Below are 24,977 nucleotides of genomic sequence, written 5' to 3'. Positions count from 1 at the left end.
TTGGACATAATAATTTTATCATTAACTTAAACTGTACATGTTTAGATGTAGGCCTATCACTTTTTGTGTAATCTGTAATGGATTATGTCCCCATGTGTGGTTGTATTGTGTTTTTAAATGGGCAAATAAATGAAATCTAAATAAAATTACAACAAATACAAGGTATTTATGGAAACAACAAAACAGCTTGCTGGCTATAGTAGGCAGAGGGTGGCAGGCTGAATTTGAGATGAGAGAAATTCCTTGCTATTATTTTTCAAATTAATTCATGCCCAATTTGTAAGTCGCTCTGGATAAGAGCGTCTGCTAAATGACTTAAATGTAAATGTAAATGGCTAAATAGCTGTCCTCTGAGCGGAGGCTTAATACCAGAGATGCAAAAGCGGTCTGCCAAGGGCTTATAATGGCCCTCTGAATGGGGGCTACCAGCCAGAAATGCAAATCATGTCTTGAGTGGCTAACTCGAATGTATAGACTTGGGCGTTGTGCCAGCGGAAAATAGCATGCAGGGGACATATCTTGCTATCTGGGATGTACTGTACCTTTGAGTGGGTTGGTCCTGTTAGTCACTCACATTCTAAACATGCACGTTGGTAAGACATCTGCGCACGAACACACCTATGTCCTTGACTATTGTACAACTCTTTCCCTAGGCGATCACATAAAGGTTATAAGTCAGATTAAAAACCTGTCAGTGATCATTGGTGAAACCAGTTAATCCGCTTGCAAACACCCAGTACAGTAATTCTTCAGACACTCCAGTGGGTGGGGCAGAGGAGACTGTTTAAATAGGTAGAGATGGAAAGTGTTCCCCATATCACTAAAACAGTGAGCCTTTCGAACCGGAGCACACACAGATGGAAGGTGAGATACTGCTTTTGTTATACTTATCGTTAGGCTATGTCTTATGACTATTTTTAGACTACTCAATTTGTTGTCCTGTGACATCACAAGTTCAGTGGTATGATTCTTTGGTGGGTTATATCACAACTCAGATTTACTCAGCTGTCAAACTGTAGTTTTGTGGTCATATGGTCAATCCGCAATAACACTTTCGAGGCAATTCAACACTGCACACCCGTGAGCTCTTGACACCACAATTGAATCAGTATGCTTTTATAATGCTTGAAATTATGCTAGTGTAAATCATCACGCACAAGGGAATGATTTTATTATCTGTAAAAAATATAAAGAAAATAAGAAAAATTCTTCTATTCTAGATGGAATTGTTAAATGTGTTATTAGCACTAGCTAAGCAAAATTGACTATTCAGATTAGATATCTTATTGAATAGCAAAAAGGAACATCTTGGTATTTCTGCATTTTGATGTAGTTTCCGATCTCTGCATTTGACTCGCATTAAAGTCTTCAGTATTCCATTGACAAACGCCCAGTGTTTCTTTCCCTCCAGAATTGAGAATCCAATATGTCAACCTGGAACTTCAGGGCAACCAAGAGAGCCACTACACCCAGGGGTTCAGCTCTAAAACCCTGGTGGTGCGGAGAGGAGCACCCTTCAAAATCACCCTGCTCCTGAAGGGACGAGCCTTCAACCCACACACTGACACCCTGGTGTTCAGAATCCTCCTAGGTACACTGTGATACATACTGTTCAAGTCGTATTTGTTTTGTCAATAATTGGTTAGGACATTTGTCAGAGCGTGGATGATGTATTTAACTCTGTAGAAAGCTTAAGTATACCCATTCATGAGGATTAAGGAGACAATAGTGGTGGTGAGCATTGCGTTTTCTGACCCATATTCATTCCTTTTTCCCAACAGGTCGGCTGTACGCAGAGTTCCCCGTCACCTTCTCCAAGCAGGGATCCCCCTCCCGATGGAGTGCCTACTTCACCCCCAAAGGCCTGAACCCCAACTCTCCCTCTCTGTACATATCCAGCCCTGCCTCTTCCTCCATAGGGCGCTACAGTATTCAGCTCCACGTGCTCACACAGCACGGTCAGAAGGGCTACGTGGTGGGAGACTTTGTTCTCCTTTGTAACCCCTGGTGCCACGGTGAGTTAATCTACAGAACGACTTAAACCCGCTCCTATGATTAAATGTATTGATTGTAGCCGGGTTTGGGGTCAAGTCCATTTCGCTTCATAGCAATATAGAAGTGAATTGGAATTCTGATTCAAGACACAAAATGAAATGGAATGTAATCCCAACTCAGATTGTCCTTGAGTCTAATGCAAACTTTAATATTGGTTAGATAATAAGGATAATAAGATTTCTGGAAATGATAATGGTACACTGTATTAATGCAGTGCCTTTCATCAAAAGTGCTTTACTAAGTGTGATAACGTTGGTGATGCATGGCAGCTATTTTGAATCCTCAAAATCCGCAAAACCTCTGTTTTTGCGGTGGAGAGGTAAGGGTTCATATTGGCACATTTCTACATCGATCCATTCTCAAAGTAAGTATGAATTATATAAGATACAAACATGTTTGATGTTAAAGTAATCAAAGTGTTCTCCCTCCAGAGGACACAGTGTACATTCCCTTCGAAGACCAGAGAGAGGAATATGTAAATAATGACTCTGGTTTATTGTACATGGGGACACCTAAAAACCTTGAATCAAGACCTTGGTCGTTCGATCAGGTGAGCATCTCCTGACCAGTTTCAAAACATTTTACGATACCATTCACAGTCAATTACCGCATTTTCCAGAGACGTCTACAAAAAGGCTAGACATGACAACATACATGACTAAAGATCCATAAATGAATAAATAATGACATAAGTTGACAAAATAATTACAGAAATGAAAAAAAGTAAATAAATAAATATTTAATTTTGTTTCTCTATGCAGTACGAGCCAGAGATTCTGGATATTTGTCTGAAGCTGCTCCAGGTCAGCCCGCAGCACGGCAGGAACTCGCAGAAGGACTACCTAGGCCATTCCGATCCTATCTACCTCAGTAGGGTGGTGTCTGCCATGGTGAGTGACAATGCCTCAGATCCCTCAGATAGTAAATTAATCTCTCATGCTTTATGTGTGGAAATTAGAATAAGACCTCAGGAGCTCTGGAGCTCACAAAACAGGTCCTGGCTTGAAATGTCTGGCAGTCTATAATACTGATAATACGCTCACGCAATGTGTTTATATTTCAGTTCAAGCAATGAGGGGTGAAGTGAGGTTACGTGATGAGGCCATTAAAAAAATATTGTTTCATCTTACTATGTTAACCTTTCTTAAATGATTTCACTCTGAATTGAACAAATGGTACTTTGTACTTAATTTTTGGACTAGAAAAAATTCCCATGTAAGTACCTTGTTACAAGGTATTTAAGAAATGTCAAATAAATGGTTACAGAATAAACATGGTTGATCCCTAGAGGGAACATTGGGTAGATAATTGTGTCATTCTCGGTCAGATCAACTGCGAGGACGACCGAGGAGTCCTGAGAGGGAACTGGTTGGGCGATTTCAAGAACGGGGTGCCCCCCTCCAAGTGGACAGGAAGTGCGGATATTTTGAGACAGTGGGCCAAGTCCAAGTTCAGCCCAGTGATGTACGGCCAGTGCTGGGTGTTTGCTGCTGTGATGTGCACAGGTGAATATGAATATGAATATGTTGGCAATGTAAAAATGTTTTATCAATGCATATGGAATAATATCACTCCCAGCTGAATTTCTGTATAAGTTCATCATGGCACCATCGTAATGGAATATTTGAACAAGAGTGTTTAATTTATGTTAGGAATATAAAGAGTTAGAAAATCATTGGTCAAATCATTGACAAATTCTTCATCCTTGTATTTCTATCTCTTCCTAGTCATGAGAGCTTTTGGTATTCCATCCCGTGTCATCACCAACTTTAACTCAGCCCATGACACCAACGGCAACCTGGTCATCGAGGAGTTTTACTCTGAGACGGGCAAGAAACTACCTCACAGTAAAGACAGCATATGGTAAGCAGATATCTAGTCTACAGTATTACCACACCATGAATATGAAATATTATTTGTCGATGAAATAATATGAAAGTAGATTATATGATAGCAAGAAGTATTTTAAGTAACATGTAAGTAATTGCATGTAAAAATCAATCAGTCTTTGGTATTAAAATGTGCTGTTTTGTCCTTCATTTCAGGAATTTCCATGTATGGGTGGAGTGTTGGATGACCCGGCCAGACCTGGGTGCAGGATTTGACGGATGGCAGGTTTTGGATCCAACCCCGCAGGAGAGGAGCGGAGGTCAGAGTCAAAACAGACTAAATAGAAACTCCATAATACAAGTTAGATTAAATAAAACTGAAAGTCCATTCATAAATAACAAAAAACTATTATTTTAATTTTTTATGATATTCAGACACTGCACTTGTTACAGTCACAAGCCACCGACACTGATAACCAGACATTTATTTATTTATATATGTCTAATACCTGTTTATATTATTTTTATGGCACATTCTACGTCATCCAGACTGGAATCAATCAAAGAGTATGGCTACTATTGCTTCTTGTTCTAAAGCTCCACCATATATTTCCCCCTCCTAGGAATCTTCTGCTGTGGTCCAGCCCCAGTGAAGGCTATCAGAGACCGGCGTGTGGACCTGGTCTACGACATCCCCTTTGTGTATGCTGAGGTGAATGCTGACGTCCACACGGTCATTGTGAAGCAGGGCCAGGTGCTGAGTTCCAGCACAGACACAGAGAGAGTTGGTTCCCTCATCGTCACCCAGACCATAGGCTCACCAAGGCCCCAGAACATCACAAGGAACTACAAACCCACCAAAGGTGAGTCTTAAAGGAAATGATGCCATGAATCAAATGCTAATATCAAATCGGTAAGACTTTGTAGTAACTATCGTGAATAAGCGTTAATAAACTATTTGTAGACTATGAAGACACACCATACAAACACACACACACACGTATATACATATATAAATACAGTGCATTCAGAAAGTATTCAGACCACTTCACTTTTTCCACATTTAAAAAATATATATATATAATATATATATATTTTCACCCCCTTTTCTCCACAATTTCGTGGTATCCAATTGTTAGTAACTACTATCTTGTCTCATCGCTACAACTCCCATACGGGAGAGACGAAGGTCGAAAGCCATGCGTCCTCCGAAACACAACCCAACCAAGCCGCACAGCTTCTTTAACAGAGCGCATCCAACCCGGAAGGAGTCGCTAGTGCGCGATGAGACAAGGATATCCCTACCGGCCAAACCCTCCTTAACCCAGACGACGCAAGGCCAATTGTGCGTCGCCCCATGGACCTCCTTGTCGTGTCCGGCTGCGACAGAGCCTGGACGCGAACCCAGAGTCTCTGGTAGCACAGCTAGCACTGCGATGCAGTTACTTAGACCACTGCGCCACCCGGGAGGCTCTTTTTCCACATTTTGTTACGATACAGCCTTTAAAATGTATTAAATTGTTTTTTTGCCTCATCAGTCTACCCACAATACCCCATAATGACAAAGCAAAAACAGGTATCTAGAAAAACGGAATTATTACATTTACATAAGTATTCAGACCCTTTACTCAGTACTGTGTTGAAGCACCTTTGGCAGCGATTACAGCAGCGAGTCTTCTTGGGTATGACGCCACAAGCTTGGCATACCTCTATTTGGGGAGTTACTCTAATTCTTCTATGCAGATCCTCTCAAGCTCTTCAGGTTGGATCGGCAGCATTGCTGCACAGCTATTTTCAGGTCTCTCCAGAAATGTTAGATCGAGTTTAAGTCCAGGCTCTTTGCGTGGCCACTCAAGGACATTCAGAGTCTTGTCCCGAAACCACTCCTGTGTTGTCTTGGCTGTGTGCTTAGGGTTGTTGTCCTGTTGGAAGGTGAACCTTCGCCCCAGTCTGAGGTTCTGAGTGCTCTGGAGCAGGTTTTCATAAAGGATCTCCTTGTACTTTGCTCCATTAATCTTTCACTCGATCCTGACTGGTCTGCCAGTCCCTGCAGCTGAAAAACATGCTTCACCGTCGGGATGGTATTGGCCAGGTGATGAGTGGTGCATGGTTTCCTGATGCTTGGCATTCAGGCCAAATAGTTCCAACTTGGTTTCATCAGACCAGAGAATCCAGTTTCTCATGGTCTGACAGTCCTTTAGGTGCCTTTTTGCAAATTCCAAGCGGGCTGTCATGTGCCTTTCACTGAGGAGTGGCTTCCATCTGGCCTCTCTACCATAAAGGCCTGATTGGTGGAGTGCTGCAGAAATGGTTGTCCTTCTGGAAGGTTCTCCCATCTCCACAGAGGAACTCTGGAGCTCTGTCAGAGTGACCATTAGGTTCTTGGTCACCTCCTTGACCAAGATTGCTCAGTTTTGCCGGGCATCCAGCTCTAGGAAGAGCCTTTGTGGTTCCAAAATGCTTCCATTTAAGAATTGATGGAGGCTACTGTGTTCTTGGGGACCTACAATGCCTCAGAAATGTTTTGGTACCTTTCCCCAGATCTGTACCTTGACACAATACTGTCTCGGAGCTCTACGGACAATTCCTTTGACCTCATGACTTGGTTTTTGCTCTGACATGCACTGTCTACTGTGGGACCTTATATAGACAGGTGTGTGCCTTTCCAAAGCATGTCCAATCAATTGAATTTACCACAGGTGGACTCCAATGAAGTTGAAGAAACATCTCAAGAATGATCAATGGAAACAGAATGTGCCTGAGCTAAATTTTGAGTATCATAGCAAAGTGTCTGAATACTTATGTAAATAAAATATTTAGTTTTTTTTATTTTAAATAAATCTTCAAACATTTTTATTTTTTTGTTGTCATTATGGGGTATTGTGTGTAGATTAATGAGGGGGAAAAAGATGTAATCCATTTTAGATTAAGGCTGTAAGGTAACAAAATGTGGAAAAAGTGAAGTGGTCTGAATACTTCCCGAATACACTGTCTGTCTGTCTGTCTGTCTGTCTGTATATATATATATATATATATATATATATATATATATATTATGTATATTTACTGTATATATATATATGTGGTATATAAAGGGATTCACCATAACCCTACACTACCTCTCTATACTATGAGTAAAGTGGCCTTTGAGGGGTTGTTATGAATCCATAAAATGATTGTGAATGTTGGTTCAAGAATAGTGATCTCTTTTGAGTCTCAATGTCACAGCATTGAGTTCATACTGTAACGATCGTCTTAATATCTACATCCATTTTTTGTTTCATATGCAGCAGCCATGTCCTTACACAGATCAAAGAGTGCAAATAAGTGCCAACTTACTAGCTACATTATTCATTCAGTGAATGAAAAAAAATATCACTATTCAACAGTATTTATTACAAGCAAATTCCTATTCCTATTTCCAAATGTCTAACAATGTTTTTTTCTCTCTAGCATTTTCAGGAGAATCAACACGTAAGCGAGGTGAGTGTTGATTACTTGATCTTCTATATGGTTCTGTCTGTATTCCATCTGTCCACAAATGTCATTGACATCATACATTTAATTGAGTAATTGACATCTTACACTTCTTTGAGTCATTGACATAATACGCTTCATTTAATGTGCCATTCATATGTGTCTCATTAGGGTCAACCCGGGGCCTCTCAGTGTCTCTGAGCCTCCTTAAAGTGCCTGTGGCTGGGGAAAACATAACCTTCACAGTCATGGTCACCAACACGGACAGCATCCCCAAGGTGCTGAGGGAGCATGTCAACGCTCAGACCAAGAAGTACAACCGTAGTCCCTCGGGCACCTTCTGGGAGGTCCACAACGTCGTCCGGATAGCGCCGCATGAATGTAGGAACCTTAACGCATCGCTAACGTTAATATTGGCGCATAATGTCATATGGCTAGCACCCTAAAGATACTGTACTCCCTCCACACAGATATATGAAATGAAATGTGTTGTATTTCTTGACATACCTTCTATACCACTTAAAAGTAGTACTTTCCCTTCAAATTCTGTCTTTGATCATATGGAACATTTCAGGGACACCATACCATTTTGTTGAACCTACCTCATGTATTCACTAATTTGTTCCCCCCTCACTCTTTCTCCCTCTCCCTCGCCCTCCCTCCAGCTAAGGTCATTCATCACCTGATCGACCATGCCAAGTATGAGTCTCTGATGGGAGATGACTTGGTCAACCTGGCTGTGGTCATGGAGGACGGGATCACTCAGGAGAGAGTCTTGGCCTCAGAGGAGTTCAACATCACCAGCCCTCAACTCTCCATACAGGTACAGGCATCTCTTCAGAACGTCTCTACACACCAAATTAACTTCACACGGCGTCTTTGAACGTCCATTACACATCTTGCGTCAACACTCAACGCAATTATGTCCTAGACTAAACAATATGGCTATGTTTAGACAGTGATGTGCTATGTGAAATAGGTCCATTACTTGTTTTATACCTAAACAAATGGGGTGATAACATCCTGTGTACTATGTGTGCAGACGAAGGACATAGCTTTAACCTTTTTATTCTTTAGATTGCAGATGAAGACTCCGTCATGCCACACAAGGAGCACACTGCCCTCGTAGTCTTCTGCAACACCTTCTCTGTACCTGTGAGCGGCCTACTAACCGTGACTGGCTCTGGTTTGATCGAGGGGGAAATGCACTCAAGGTAAGGACATGTTCTTTTCGGGTTGAATGTGTTTCCTTCTTTGGTGTCTCATTTCTTACATAAGGAGTGACGGAAGGCAGTGTTGGCAACTGCTAACAACAACAAAAATGTGAATTCCATTGAGTATTGGCAAAAGCATGTGTAAACACAAGGAGTGGCATAGTCGTACGGTATAAGTCCTTAAATATTTGTATGGTTAGTCAAGGACAGAACGTAACACTGGGTAAACTTTGACGGCACTAAGCGGTAGTATAAGATCATTTGGAGAAACCATTGAAACTCTTATATAAAGGCTGTAACTATGCTGTACATGGTTACTTGGTGCCATGGCAATATGAGTGATATCCACAGGGGAACTTTACAAGATTTAGAGTCAAAACTACATTTTGTAAACTCTTTGCACTACAACATTTTCATTATGAGGTGTTACGCAGTAGATTAACTTCACTAGATTCAAAGGGACACTTCACTCAAATTACAAAAAGACATATTGATTTCCTTATCCTGTAAGCGGTCTATTGACATGGAAAGAGGCAAACAAAACCAAAGCCTGGATTGCTGCCAGTGTCTTATCTTGTCCATAGACTGCTTACAGGGTGAACTACCCCTTTAATCCCCATTCCCCTAACCTTCACATGGATAACCAGTCTTGTCAATTTGTATGTTGTGTCATTCAGACAAATACCTAACATAAAAATGCCTTCCTATCTTGCAGGATTCAACTGTTCAAGCCAGGGTGCACTATGGAGAGGAGCTTCAGTTTCATTCCGAGGATGGTGGGGAAAAAAATGTTGCAGGCTACTCTAGTCCTCAAAAACAACCCTGCAAAAATTATAGGCTACAGAATGATCTCTGTGAAGTCAGCTTAGTCATTTTGCAATGATTCAGATGGTGCTAATAAATATAATTGTATTTAAGGTAGGAATTCCATGTACAACTTAAGTATTATATCTATTATTTATATTTATGTATTTTTTAACTAAAACATGTATTTATTTCGTTCACATAATAACTTTGTTGTTTGATGTTTATGTGATATTTTTTTATGTATGATTGGTAATCACTACTTGAATAGTCACTTATGACTTTACATAAAATGAGGTTTAATTCGTCAATAGACATTGGCCTGTGAACAAGTTAAGGTTTCTGGAGTTTTTCATTTAGTTTGTTTTCAGTTTGTTTCAAGTTGAATTTAGTTTTTATCAAATGAAACCACTTTTTATACAAATCTGTATACAAATCAGATAAATGAATTCTGAGTGACAACGCTTACAAGTTGAAGTCATCTTTGTCCTGTATTGTAGATCACTTAAAGACAGATTTATTTTCAGTAATTGAAACCACATCCTCATTCCCTCAATATCTTCTTAGTATTTCTACAACACAGGTATTTTAATACAGTCATATGTAATAAATATTTTTTAAACACTTTTTCTTTTACCATAACCACATCAGCTAGTCAGTATTTGGATACTTCCTGTGTACTCTCCTGGCTAAATAACCCCAAAACTATAGTGCATAGCTAGGCCTTCTGTAGATGGTTGAAAAACATTATTTGTTATTTGTTTCTAACTCAAATACCCTCACAGTAGCTTGCCATCAATTTACTGGAGAAAATGTGGCGAAATTATAATATTTTATCACACGTGCAGCAGTAGAAAAATACTGGGAAAATCAAAAAACCTAATCAAAAAATAAACCCATACTACAACGCAACCTCAGTGTGTGTTTTCCTGTCTCCAGACCTATTTAAAAACAAGGATTGCCCACTCACTAGAAACTTGCTGTGAGATGGAAAACATTGAGACAATGGACCAAAGTTGTAAATTATATTTGTAACATGGAAAAAATCTAAATATGAGAAAAACATAGTCACATAAAGACAAAAGGTTGAAACGGAAGGACTTGATAAACAGTGATAAGGTATCTTGATAGGCTTACAGTGCCTACTGAAAATCTACATACCCCTTGCACAGTTGTCATATTTTGCTGCCTTAAAATTTCATCTAAAAAAGGTATTAAATTAGTTGTTTTTCCTACAGATCTACACAACCTGCTCCACATTTTCTAAATGAATAATAATAACATACCTTGCGTATGGTCATCACACACCAGAGTTAATGTTTGGTGGAAGCACATTTGGCAACAATTACTGCAGACCCGCCGCCAGAACGAATCAGTTGAACAAATCATTTTTGAAACCCCCTAGTTTTATCATTGGAATGTGATACAAAATGAGTGTCACGGCTGTCGTTCAAGGAAGACCAAGGTGCAGCGTTGAGAGCGTACATTTTCTTTTATTTAGTAAAATGGCTCCAACAAAAGGCTGCCTAAGTATGATTCCCAATCAGAGACAACGATAGACAGCTGTCCCTTATTGAGAACCATACCCGGCCAAAACATAGAAATACGAAAACATAGAAAACAGAACATTGAATGCCCACCCAAATCACACCCTGACCAAACCAAATAAAGACATAAAAAGGCTTGACAATGACAATGAGGCAACGGTGTGCTTTAGGATAATGCGACGCCTCCAAGCAGTCGGGTAGGCTGTTTGGAGTGTGTATCTGACTGGATTAATAAAAGATATATAGTTACTTCTAAAAACCAAAGTTGCCCCTCTGGTAAAGACCATAGGCTGATCTAGAAGAAAAGAAACGCACACCTATTTAGGCGAGGTGCTGGCTAGCAGAGTAGAAAACTTGAAAATAAAAGAGAGCCGCACACTCTAGGAGCTCAGATGCAAAAATTAAATTACCAACGTTTCGACAGCCAAGCTGTCTTCATCAGGGTGTAAGACCATAGGCTGCTCATGAGTTTCAACTTTGGGAAAGCTTACAATGTATTCTACAATTTCTACCGTTTTGCGTGCCAGTTCTGATTATTTGCATTTGCAAATTTTTATGGAAGTTTCATTTCATTAATAATGTTTTGTTTCTCAAAATCATTGGCATGTGGTTAATCATAAAAACCTGAAGTAAAATGCTAAAAATCCACCTATGGCTAGAGCACTAGCCTCTGTCATATGGATAAACTGTGATCCATTGGCGGCTAAAGAAAAGAGAGCATAGAACTCAGAGATCGCCTGTAGGCCAATGCAGAGGGTCCAACCGGAAGATGTCACTAACAAACTTGCAACATTGTATCAACTAGCCTATTTTAAATTATTTTATGTCGGCAATAGCATACGCTGAAATCCCAGAGGGGACGGGGGAATATGATCTGTTCCCCCCCAATATATAATTGTAAACATAACTATACAATTTCAATAATATTAAGAATACGCAATGGAAGCACTTGTGGTGATTACAGACACTTAATAGCGCGTTTTTAAGTTTCAAAAGTTTGCATTCCCCCGCCCCTTTGCCTCACAATGGTTTGATCCACTTGCTTGATGAAAATTGTTAGTTCAGTGCGGCATGTAGCAAGACAGGGACAAGCCTTTAGAGGCCACACGGATGACAGTGGGAATTTATTCCAGCTTTTGAAACACAGGGCAGAAGAGGATGATCCCATTTTACTGAAGTGGATAATAACAGACCGTACCGCAATGTACGCAGACCCCATAGCACAGAATGAAATTATGAACGTCATGGCCAATACAGTCATTCGAGGCATCACAGCTGAGATTAGGTCTCTTCCGATTGTACAATTTTCAGTAATTGTTGATGGTACTCAATATGTCTCTGGTGCTGAACAGAAGAGTGTCTGCCTGCGTTATGTTGACCATAACCTTGTCCCTCACGAGGAGGTTTTGGGCTATACAGGGTGTCAGAGACAACAGGCGAGGGCATAGCGAAAGTGGCAACTGGTGGGTTGTTGAGGCTCAATTTGCCCATGTCTGGTTTACGTGGGCAGAGCTATGATGGTGCCTCAAACATGGCAGGAAAATATACAGGTGCACAGGCAATTGTGAGGAGGCGGCAGCCATTACCCCTCTATGTGCATTGTGGAGCACACTGTGTAAATCTGATTACACAGGCTGGCTGCTCAGCCTCTCCACTGATCCGGGATTCCCTTTCTTGGGTCCATCAGTTAGGTGTCCTCTATGTCCAGTCAGGAAAGTTGAAGAGCATGTTTGAATCAATTGCCATGTCCGAAGATACCCATCGGACCACCCTGAAACCCCTATGTCCAAAAAGGTGGACTGTGCGGAATACTGCTATTAGAGCTGTGCTAGGGCAGTATGAGCGGGTACTAAACAGCCTAGAGGAGATGGCAAAAACTGCATCCAAGACAGCTTCAACTGCCAGTGGCTTATTTGAGCACTTCAGCAAAGGCAAGACTGTGTTGGGCCTCACACTAAATGCTAAATGGGATAAATGGGATATAAATGGGATATATACTTGCCTCTTGCAGGCTGCAGGCTGCAGTCGACTGTGTGCGGTCATCTCCTGCAATAGTTGGAAGGAGCGCTTCTCACGGGGGAGTTGGATGAGTCTCTAGATCAGTACCCAGAGCTGAACATATATTCTCTTTCAGTGGAGTTGCCTCTCTTTCGCAACAAATACCCCTGTAGCAGCAGTGGAGAGGCAGCAGAGGTCGTCAGGAGTCTTCCAGTGGAGGTGCTGGGGTTGTTTGACCAAGTTGAGTTGCTGATCAGAATTTTGTTTGTGGTGCAGGTGTCTTCATGTGAGGCTGAGAGGAGTTTCAGTGCACTCCGCAGGTTGAAGACTTGGCTACGCGCTAGCATGAGCCAAGAGAGAATGAACGGCGCAGTTGTCTGTACTGTACATAAACACAGGCTGGACAGCCTCAAGAGGGAAAATATCTGCCAGCAATTTGTTGGATCTATTGAAACCCACAAACATATGTTCAGTTATTTTGTTCAGTAGTGTGTATAACAGTGGTTCTCAACCTTTTTTGGGTACTGGAACCCCTGCATATTTTGGGGCAAGGTTTTGAGCAGTCCTCAGGGATCCCGACCCCATCTATATTATATGTAAAGTTACTGGAAACTTTTTATTTCCCAGACTCCTTGCAATTACACCAGGGGCCCCTGTTTGAGAACCCCTGCTGTATAATATTGTATTTGTTCTTTTGTTACGTAGTTTTCAGTTTTTAGGACATGACAGTGCACTTACTAATGATTTATTTTATGTTTTTTTTTTTAAATGGCATACTTTGTGTGACATACTTGTCCATAGCTGTTGTTTGAAGAGTTGAGACACTGACTGAACAATAAATAAATATTTTTTAAGGATATTTGGGTTGATTTATTTGGGTTATTCATTTAATTTAAGTATTTCTTTCACTTTTTGTTCTTGTAAAGCTATTGCAGTAGACTGAGGGCAGTGGCACATATTTAATGACTCTATAAATGTATCAGAAAAAGTCAAATAAAAAGATAAATTCAATACTGAGACCAACTTTGTGATGGTTCTGAACAGAGATTATTTTAGATGAGATCGCATGATGCTCATTGTATTTACGAAGACTGCACCCATACACAGTGTACAGTACCATTGCCACATACTGGCCTTTCTTCGTATTGCTGGTTGTAAATACAGAATCCTGCATACATACTGGACTGATAAGGAACACTGCTATAGCTATTATTTGTAGTAGTGTTTTAATGATTTAAACATCAGTTATCCAGTAGTAGTAATTATGGTTCCACAATATACATTCAACATATTACAACATAGGCTATGTGTTACAGCTCTACTTTTGGTGTCCCCCTCAGGAATTGCTCTTGAGAAAATGTAATGTAATTGTCCCCTCCAAAGTTGATATCAGATTTTTGACCCTGGACAGGAGTAATTATAGAATGTTGGCAAAACCTTAATTTACTTTAGGGCAATCCAGCATCCTAACAGTGCCAACTTTCCTTTCCAATTCGCAAGAGGTAGAAACTAGAGGTCCGTATGTAATGACGAGATGCTCATGTCTCCACCCTGACAATGGGAGTCTTGGAAGGCAGAACACAAGCTTAGGTCTGTATATTATTCCTATAGAAACGCATTGTGTTTATACTGGACAGATTTTGGCGAGTGTAAGCCCTCTCGCTTTGCCTCTTCCTCTCTACTGAAACTATATCGCAGGAGAAAGTATCTGAGTGAGCGAAGCAGCGCCCCTCTATACTGCCCTACCAAGCAAAAAGGAAGTAATTGCTCATAGCGTGGAACTGAGAAAAATGGCTTTTATTTACCTTGGTTTCACAAGTAGCAGTAACTGCTAACTTGACCCCCATTTTCTCCAAAACACAATACAATAGAGGCAAGATACTTGTCCACATGATTAAGCATGTATTTAATGTAGCAAATATGACATTAACTCATTTTCTACCAAATGAGCAGTGACTGCCTTTTTGCTTGGTAGGGCAGTATATGTAGCCCATGTATCTGACGCTGTCTGGACAGAAATAGTATGACATGCCATACTCTTTTGGTCCAGACAGTATCAGATACATGGTCTACATGTAGTGAGACAGAGGGGCGCTATTTCGCTCACTCGGATGCTTTAAATGAGATTGATGTGTCTTTCTGTCGGCGAGCGTCTCGTCAAATAAATTATCAATATTTAAATATTTTTTGGGGCGGGCAACGAGGTATGGTTGCCCGTCCACCCATAACACTGGCCCTAAATTACAGCAATAAATAATTTTTAATAAGATACTACCAACTCTGTCCAAATCTTAGAGCAAAAAGTAAAAGTACTGTATGTCGACAACTGCTCATTGAACATCCCATTCCAAAATTATGAGCATTAATATGGAGTTGGTCCCCCCTTTGCTGCCATAATAGCCTCCACTCTTCTGGGAAGGCTACAAATAAATAAAAATTGCTGCGGGAACTTGCTTTCATTCAGCCACAAGACCATTATGGAGGTTGGGCACTGATGTTGGGCGATTAGGCCTGGCTCGCAGTCGGCAATACAATTCATCCCTAAAGTTTTCGATGGGGTTGAGGTCAGGGATCTGTGCAGGCCAGTCAAGTTCTTTCACACCGATCATTTATGTATGGACCTCGCTTTGTGCATGATTTTTACAAGCTACTTGCTTCAGCACTCAGCCTTCCCGTTCTGTGAGCTTTTGTGGCCTACCACCTTGCAGCTGGGCCATTGTTGCTTCTAGATGTTTCCACTTCACAATAACAATAGTTACAGTTGCCCGAGGCAGTTCCAGCAGTGCAGAAATGTAACTAACTGACTTGTTGGAAAGGTGGCATGCTATGACGATGTCAAGTTGAAAATCACTGAGCGCTTCAGTAAGGCCAAGTTTGTCTATGGAGATTGCATGGCTGTGTGCTCGATTTTATACACCTGTCAGCAACGGTGGAGGCTGGAATAGACGAATCAACTAATTTGAAGGGGTGTCCACATACTTTTGTCCATTGTTTTTCTCAAAATTGTTTAAGCTCAGTAAATGTGGTGAGAAATTATTACTGGACAGCCATATCCATACCTTGCCTCACACTTTCAAGCCAATTTAAAACAGGACAGACTAGTCTCCTCAGGAACACTCAACACCTCTTTGAAAAACATTCTGTTGAGTCTTTGGCATTAAAATGAGTGTAATTGTCCCACTGAAAAATACAACTCTATCCCAGGGTTAGGTATTTAGAAGCCTCAGGCACTGTGGCCGGAGGTGCTGTCTGACAAACATAGGTGTGATCTTGTCAAAATGGGACCAAAACAGATCAGAGATATTGAATTCCCTCAAAGTGGGGACCCACTTTTTTCGCACAGACATGGCTTCTGTGTTCAAGTAGAGCTGATGCAGCTTTTTGTTTTTGTTGTCGCATTTTTTGGGGAAAAAGTGATTTATTTGAGCAGTGATGGTTTTTGTTACTGGAAGAATATCGGGACCAATTTCAAAGCACATGAGCGTTATACTGAGCATTTACAAAACATGGAGAGTTGGCGACACCTTGCGGAAAGATTGAAAACATGCACAACCATTGACTCAATCAACCAAGAGTTAATGGCACTTGAGGTAAATCACTGGCAGGTGGAGTTAATGGCACAATTTGACCCTGTAACGAGTGAACATTTGAGAAAGTTTGAAAATCAGGAAATAAGTGATTGTTATCTTAGCAAGAGTATCAAAAATAAAACCATAGGGTGGGAATTGAGAAGATTAATTTAGTAAAATCATTTGCTGTTGTCATGGACTGCACGCCAGATATAAACCATACTGAACAGCTGTCAGTGGTATTATGTATCATACACTGTGTGTGCAATACAATGGTGTTGCCATTGAAGAGCACTTTATGGGGTTCATCAATGTTCCCAAGAAATCTGCCTCCAGAAATAAAGCTTCTCCCAAGTGGGTGCGACACCTGCTTCCGCTGCAATGCTGCTTGGATTTCACCTGGCGATCTGTTCACCGTCTGCCCTGTCTGGTACAAGTACCCCCTCCACACCCCCCCTCTCCCCCAAGCTTTCGCTCGCCTCGAACACACAGGCACTGTTGGGGTGAGTGACTCAACTTACAATGGCTAGTCCCAAGTCATTATTTTTTATTGTGCATTTTGCTATTTGTCTCATGACTCCTGCATGCTTTGTTGACTTGAACTTTCTTGTTTACCCTACTGTGGGACAGACTATGTTTGTTCCCACACTCGGTACTTTAGTGTAACTGACTTTTAAATGATATTGTAATTTTCCTTGTTGATATAGAACATTTCAGGGACACCATACCATTCTGTTGAACCTACCTCATGTATTCATGCATTTGTTCCCTCTCTCTTTCTCCATATCTCTCTCCCTCCAGCTAAGGCCATTCATCACCAGTGTGAGTCTCTGATGGGAGATGACCTGGTCAACCTGGTTGTGGTCATGGAGGACGAGTCCACTCAGGAGAAATTCCTGGCCTCAGAGGAGTTCAATATCACCATACTGGTATAGGCATCTCTTCAGAAAGTATTTAACTTCACTTAGAGTATTTCAATTATGTTATACAGTACCACATTGGAGAATAATAGTGAAGACATAAAATATGAAATAACACATGTGGAATCATGTAGTAACCAAAAAAGTTTTAAACAATTTTTATACCCCCCCCAACAGATCCAAAGATGACGCAATCTCAATTGCCCCACACACTGCTCTTTCCAACCTGGACAAAAGGAAAACCTATGTGAGAGTGCTGTTCACTGACTAAAGCTCAGCATTCAACACCAAGGACCCTGGGACTAAACACCTCCCTCTGCAACTGGATCCTGGACTTCCTGACTAGCCACCCCCAGGTGGTAAGGGTAGGTAACAACTCATCTCCCACGCTGATCCTCAACACTGGAGCCCTTAAGGGGTGCGTGCTTAATCCCCTCCTCTACTCCCTGTTCACCCATGACTGCGTGGCCAAGCACGACTCCAACGCCATCATTAAGTTTGCTGACAGAACAACAGTGGTAGGCCTGATCACCGACAACAATGAGACATTATGTGGGGGGAAGGTCAGAGACTGCCTGGACAACAACCTCTCTTTCAATGTGAGCAAAACAAACAAGCTGATTGTGGACTATAGGAAAAGAAGGGCCAAACAGGCCCCCATTAACATCAGCTACAATAGTCATTTACAACATTAACAATGTCTACACTGTATTTCCGATCAATTTGATGTTATTTTAATGGATTAAAAAATCTGCTTTTATGTCAAAAACAAGGACATATCTAAGTGACCCCTAACTTTTGAACGGCAATGTAACTATAACAGTGGAGGCTGCTGAAGGGAGGACGGCTCATAATAATGACTGGAATGGAGTCAATGGAATGGTAACATTCCATTGACTGTGAGCCGTCCTCCCCTCAGCAGCCTTCACTGAACTACTATACTAACAATCGTGCTTGTCAGAAAGCCGTTAAGTCTGAGTAAAGTGTCAATCATTTATGTTATGCTACATGTGTAACTTATGTAGACATTAGTAGCGTTCATTTATTGCATATTCGTATAGTATACTGTGTTTGATTAAAGTGCAAGCACTTTCTGGATATAATAATCATTGCCATTCAGATCAGAAATGGTTAGTAATCCATTCCTGAACATCATTGCAAGAAACACCACTTGTTTACTGATAATATTTCTTTCACATTCATTCTGGTGCGTTCAGAGTAAAGATGAGAGTGAGAGAGAGCATGAGGATGCCGACAGGGCAGGGAGAGCAGGTGAGTGAGAAAAGGAGCGAATATTGATGGTTAAGACTGAATAATGACATCACAACAATCTAATCCTAATGTTAATTTAAGATGAGATATTCCTCTAAGTATGACTTCTCATGTGTATTTCAGATACACAATCAAGCAGGGAGAGTGGGTTTGAGACAATGACAGACAGAGAGAGAGAGAGAGAGCAGACAGGCAGGCGAAGATGAAGGTGCAGGAGAGGGATGGGAGGAGCTTGGACCTTGTCCAAATCAGCCATATTTGAATGCCATAACGAGTCAAACCCTTTTAAATAGGACACTCTACTTTCAGGAGAAAAAGTTTTAAAGATTATTCTTGGCTCCATTACAGCTCCTCCTTAAAAGTGGGTCCTCTGTTTCTATTGTGCTAAATACTTAGCAACACAAAAGTCTAAGCTTCCATCAAAAGCAGATTCAGCTTTTGTCCAGATTGGCTTTTAAAATTGGAAGAAGGCACTGGAGAAATTTAGTGAGCATGAAGACAGCCAGTGTCACAAATTACCTGTGATGACTCAGATTCAGGAGCCAAAGCCTGTTAATTAATGTGCAACTTTGACATGAGCTTGAAAGACAGCAGCAACAAGCGAGGAGAAATCTCATGAAGATTGTTGGGGTTGTGAAGTACTTTCGTGGCAAGGTCAGGCTTTTCAATGCGTTGATAAGGAGAGTGGGAATTTCAGACAGCTTCTAAAGCACAAGGCAGAGGGCGATGCAGAGCTGACCACCTGGCTGAAAGGTCACTTTCATTTCACCAGTCCCCAAATGCAAAACAAAATTTTGAAGCTGGTGGGCAATGCAATCGTCAAAGAAATTGTGTCGGAAATAACATCAATGCCAGCGGTCGAATCAAATCAAATCAAATGTATTTATATAGCCCTTGGAACATCAGCTGATATCTCAAAGTGCTGTACAGAAACCCAGCCTAAAATCCCAAACAGCAAGCAATACAGGTGTAGAAGCACGGTGGCTAGGAAAAACTCCCTAGAAAGGCCAAAACCTAGGAAGAAACCTAGAGAGGAACCAGGCTATGTGGGGTGGCCAGTCCTCTTCTGGCTGTGCCAGGTGGAGATTATAACAGAACATGGCCAAGATGTTCAAATGTTCATAAATGACCAGCATGGTCGAATAATAATAAGGCAGAACAGTTGAAACTGGAACAGCAGCACGGCCAGGTGGACTGGGGACAGCAAGGAGTCATCATGTCAGGTAGTCCTGAGGCATGGTCCTAGGGCTCAGGTCAGTTGAAACTGGAGCAGTCCAGCGGTCCAGTTCACACTTATCATTGATGGTACCCAGGATATATCAGGATTTGAGCAGGAGTCAATACGTTTGCGCTTTGTAGATGCAGATCTACAACCAAAGAAAGAATTCCTGGGACTCTACAAAGTGTCTTCAACGACAGGGAAAAATATAGCCAAGATGGCATGGGATGTGATGATGCGTCTAGGCCTTCCTCTGTCCCAACTTCAAGGACAAACATATGACGATGCCGCAAACATGGCTGGATGATTGCAGGGGGTGCAAGCCATTTTAAGGAAAGAACAACCGCTGGCTATGTATTGTCACTGTGGTCCACACTGCGTGAACTTAGTTACGCAAGCTGCCTGTGTAGCCTCTCCACTAGTAAGATATTCAGTGGGTCTGGTGCCTGGATTGGGGGGCTTCTTTAATCAATCTGGCAAGTTCAAGGTGATTTTCCAGGAAATCGCAAAATCAAAGCATGGTTTCACCTCGTTGAAACCTCTCTCTCCCACCAGGTGGAATGTTCGCACCTCTGCCATCCACTCAGTTCCCAGCCAGTATGAGTCAGTGCTGACAGCCCTTGAAGAAATGGCATCATGCAGCTCATCTGACACTTCAACCTAAGGCTAATGAATGGTCTTCATGGAACATTTTTAAAAGGGAGCACTGTGCTCGGCCTTGTAATGGCTGAAGACCTGGTGGGGGATTTGGAGTGCCTGGAACACCTCCCTGCAGCTTAGGAAACAGACTGCTTCAGGCATGTTGGAGGCCGTGGACCATGTTAAAACAAGCATGCAGGACAAGCGAACAGAGGGGCACTTTGATGTCAAAGGCAGAGTTGCAAAGAAAAAGACATATCTCAGACTGGCCAATAAAAAGAAAAGATGAAGATGGGCAAAAGAACACAGACACTGGACGGAGGAACTCTGCCTAGAAGGCCAGCATCCCGGGAGTCGCCTCTTCACTGTTGACATTGAAATGGGTGTTTGCGGGAACTATTTAATGAAGCTGCCAGTTGAGAAATTGTGAGGCGTCTGTTTCTCAAACTAGACACTCTAATGTACTTGTCCTCAGTTGTGCACCAGGGCCTCCCACTCCTCTTTCTATTCTGGTTAGAGCCAGTTTGCGCTGTTCTGTGAAGGGAGTAGTACACAGCATTGTTCAAGATCTTCAGTTTCATGGCAATTTATCGCATGGAATAGCCTTCATTTAGACTGACAAGTTTCAGAAGAAAGTTCTTTGTTTCTTGCCATTTTGAGCCTGTAATCGAACCCACACATGCTGATGCTACCAGATACTCAACTAGTCTAAAGAAGGCCAGTTTTATTGCTTCTTTAATCAGAACAACAGTTTTCAGCTGTGCTAACATAATTGCTAAAGGGTATTCTAATGATCAATTAGCCTTTTAAAATGATAAACCTGGATTAGCTAAGACAACGTGCCATTGGAACACAGGAGTGATGGTTGCTGATAGTTATTCCATAACAAAATCAGCCGTTTCCAGCTGTAATAGTCATTTACAACATTAACAATGTCTACTGTATTTCTGATAAATTTTGAAAAAAATTAATGGACAAAAAATTTGCTTTTCTTTCAAAAACATGGACATTTTTTAAGTGACCCCAAACATTTGAACAGTAGTGTACATATTTTGTACACACTGGCCCGTTGTCCAACTCTTTGTCCACTGATCTCCACGGATGGTTGTCGGCATGGTTGTATGCTCTGAAAAAAACACATTCACGTTTTTAGTACACAATTATCAATTTTATTACACAGTATGCCTACACATTGATAGGCTATATACATTTTTTTTAAAGAAAAGGCACTGAAACTAAAATACCTTTTAGTTTTGGTGATCCTCTCAGCTCCGGCTCATAATGGCTTATTTTGTAATCCAATGCATTGAACGAATGTAGTAATTACAGTCATTTATTATTCTCATTCTCGGACTGGGAACATTGTTTGCAGAGTTCACGATCTCATTTCAAATCCTTGTTGAATTAAAAAATAACGATATTTTGGGAGATGATTTGGTTTTCAAATAACCGAAAGGCAGCAGTTGTAATCTGAATAAAGGCCAAAATAATATTAATGAAGGCCAAAATATTTATTTCTGTTGTTTTTTGGTTTTTTTTGGACATGGACATCCCGGCAGGCCAAACCCTCCCCTAACCCTGACGATGCTTGGTCAATTGTGCGCCGCCCTATGGGACTCCCCATCAGGGTCAGATGTAATACAGCCTGGGACTGTAGTGATGCTTCTTGCCTTGAGATGCAGTTCCTTAGACCACTGTGCCACTCAGGATCCATGACCAACATGACCATTATATATTGTCCTGCTAATAGCCCATCCTAGAAACGTTGTTTACAGAATTCACAGCCTGCTTCACTTGTGAAAAACAGGGTTAATAATAATAGTAATACCTTTTCCCCCCTTCCACTTGTTAAAGGTTCCAATTGATAAAGTTTTTTTAAATCAATTAGTATATTCAAATCCTATTGCTTTTATATAATTCTATATTAATTAATAATTAACTAATAATAATTGTTTTGTTTAAAAAATGATGGGTCTCCCGGTCATGGCCAGCACGGGCATCGAACCAGCATCTTTAGCAACTCAGTTGACACTGTTATGCAGTGTCTTAGACCGCTGCGCCACTCTGCTGTATTATAAATGAGTGAGTCACTCAACTTTATGTAGGTGACGAGGCTATATGACTGCGCTGCCAACTTGATTATTTAGCAGACATCACTTCCTTATATTCAGTCAACACATATATTTAAGAATATCATGGAATATAGTTTAACATTTCTCTTAGAATAAAAACCTAATTAATGTCTCGTTGGTAGGATAGTCTCGAATGAAGCTCATCCAGTTTATTTTCTAGTGATTGTACATTCGCCAGTAGGATGGATGGTAAAGGGACATTATCCACTCGCCGACTAATTCTCTCCAAGCACCCATATGTCGGCTTATTCAGAAATGTTTACAACATTTTTATGTTATGCTCTTCTCTTTTACTCCTTGTACTTTTAAATGGGTTTATATCTTGTTAGACAATTGGTGGTTGGCATTATTTTAAAAATATTCCTAACATTATTGAGTTCACACCTGCATTGCTTGCTGTTTGGGGTTTTAGGCTAGGTTTCTGTGCAGCACTTTGTGACATCAGCTGATGTAAGAAGGGCTTTATAAATAAATTTGATTGATTGAGATCAGTGCAGTAAGCATCCACTTGAGGGTGCTATTGGACCACCTTTTCTAATTTGTATTCCTGACAATCTAAAAATCAAAGTCAGTTAAATACATGACCTAATCATTTTATTTGCTTGAGGTATCTGTATGCTAACCTCCTCTCCAAAATTATTATTTGGTTTGAATGCGTTCTGGTTGAATATGAGTACATACTTTTTTCTATTTGTCTTCAATTTGTCCAATCATGGCATCTTGAAATAAAAGTTCTCATGGGATTGTGCAATGTCAGAAAAATGTACATTCAGTTAAGGTCTGAAATGTTACAGATTGTGCGATAGAAACTTAAACGTTGTGTAGTAGAAATGTACCCCACCTTCACTAAACCCCTAAAATAAATCAGCTTAATTGACTTTTAAACTCCAAATCTATTTTGCATGAAAACACAACCTGTCATTCATCACAAACCTTGTGAATATCTGGGTTTTCCCTCTTCCCAAAGCAGAAAGTCTGCATTTAATCAGTGGACACCACTCATTGTTATTACAACACACCTGTCATAATTGTTTTCTTTACTAAAGTAGAAGTTTATTATTATTATTATTATTGCTAAAGGTACTTCATAGGTGTAAACATACATTTTATAGCAAGAGATAGCACTTGTATAGCCTAAGAAAATAGCAGAAATGTGCAGGAAGTAGTTTTGAATGCATTTTATTGAAGGGAAACGATAACAGTCTTGAACTTTTTGGCAACATGGCGATATATTCTTATTTACTGTAAAATGAGGAATTCAACTACAAAATACGAGTCTTCTCCCCCCATTTTTTTAAACCATTGCTCACACCCACAAGGTGTATCAACAACAACAATAAATAAGAATAAGATAATAGATACTAAACAAAAATGTGAAGAACATAAATCTATCATCTCTAATAAGCACATGTAGGACAGTATGCACGTGTGGGTGCATGGACTTTGCAGATGTATTTCTCACATGTGCAGCACATAGTATTTGTTTTACAGTCCTTCTTTGGGGGACAGAATTGGCATCTCCTCTTCTTGCCTGCCCCAGCTGCAGTCTCAGGTGGATCAGGACAAGATTTAGCCCACTGAACAGTTTTCACAAGCGCTGTAGACGCTGCTGTGTGGGGGAAGCGCTCCCTTCTTTGATTGTATGGGGTTACAAGTGCCTTTCCCAGCTGCTCCAGGAACACCCTCCTCTTGTTCCGTCGATCAGGCATCCAGGTAGGGTTGATCTTGTTCCAGATCACGAAGGCATTGTATGAGGACACATCAATGATATTACGGAAGATGACCAGGGGCCAGCGGGCAGTCATCCTCCTGCAGCTGTAAGTTCCCATCACCTTGTCCAGGTTGTCCACACCTTTTGCATTGTGGTTGTAGTCCAGGATGATTGCTGGCTTCCTGTCCTCATGATCACTGACCTCAGCTGTTTTGTGCAGTGTGCTCAGGAGGACCACATTATTGTTCCTCTTTGGGAGGTAAGAAACTAGAGTGGTGGTGGGGGTGAAGGCAAACTTTGATGATAAGGCCTCTCTCCCCCTTGTTGCGAGGAGTGCAGGGGGAGCTCAGGCTTGTTCTTTCTAACTTTGCCAAACATCTTCCTCTTCAGAAGTTGTTGGCTGAGTTCAATCAGTAGCACACAATCTCAATTTCTTATTGCATATGTGTGTGTTTCTTTGTGGTTTTTTTTTGTGGTGTGTAAATTATTTTAGAACTGCCGGGTCAAAAATGACCCTAAGACAATTTTTGTAGCCTGGTGGTTTACAGATTTCATGGAAATATGTGACCCGATTCGGGAAACTAGGCGTAT

At 41.0% G+C, this 24,977-nt stretch overlaps 1 protein-coding gene across 1 annotated transcript; it reads left to right on the top strand.

The window, feature by feature from the left end:
- Window positions 1–727: 727 nt before the first annotated feature.
- On the top strand, window positions 728–10,291 carry tgm5l (transglutaminase 5, like). Its single transcript, XM_064965516.1, has 14 exons — window positions 728–864; window positions 1,412–1,591; window positions 1,782–2,015; window positions 2,487–2,605; window positions 2,817–2,945; window positions 3,383–3,560; window positions 3,783–3,918; window positions 4,101–4,204; window positions 4,508–4,747; window positions 7,338–7,367; window positions 7,533–7,742; window positions 8,027–8,184; window positions 8,439–8,575; window positions 9,291–10,291. Exons 1-14 carry the CDS (start codon window positions 858–860, stop codon window positions 9,442–9,444), a joined length of 2,016 nt encoding a protein of 671 aa, XP_064821588.1. The 5' UTR covers window positions 728–857; the 3' UTR covers window positions 9,445–10,291.
- Window positions 10,292–24,977: the final 14,686 nt, after the last annotated feature.

Source organism: Oncorhynchus masou, chromosome 5 (assembly GCF_036934945.1).
Source record: "Oncorhynchus masou masou isolate Uvic2021 chromosome 5, UVic_Omas_1.1, whole genome shotgun sequence".
Lineage (NCBI taxonomy): Eukaryota > Metazoa > Chordata > Actinopteri > Salmoniformes > Salmonidae > Oncorhynchus > Oncorhynchus masou.
This window is presented reverse-complemented; position numbering and strand designations above follow the sequence as displayed.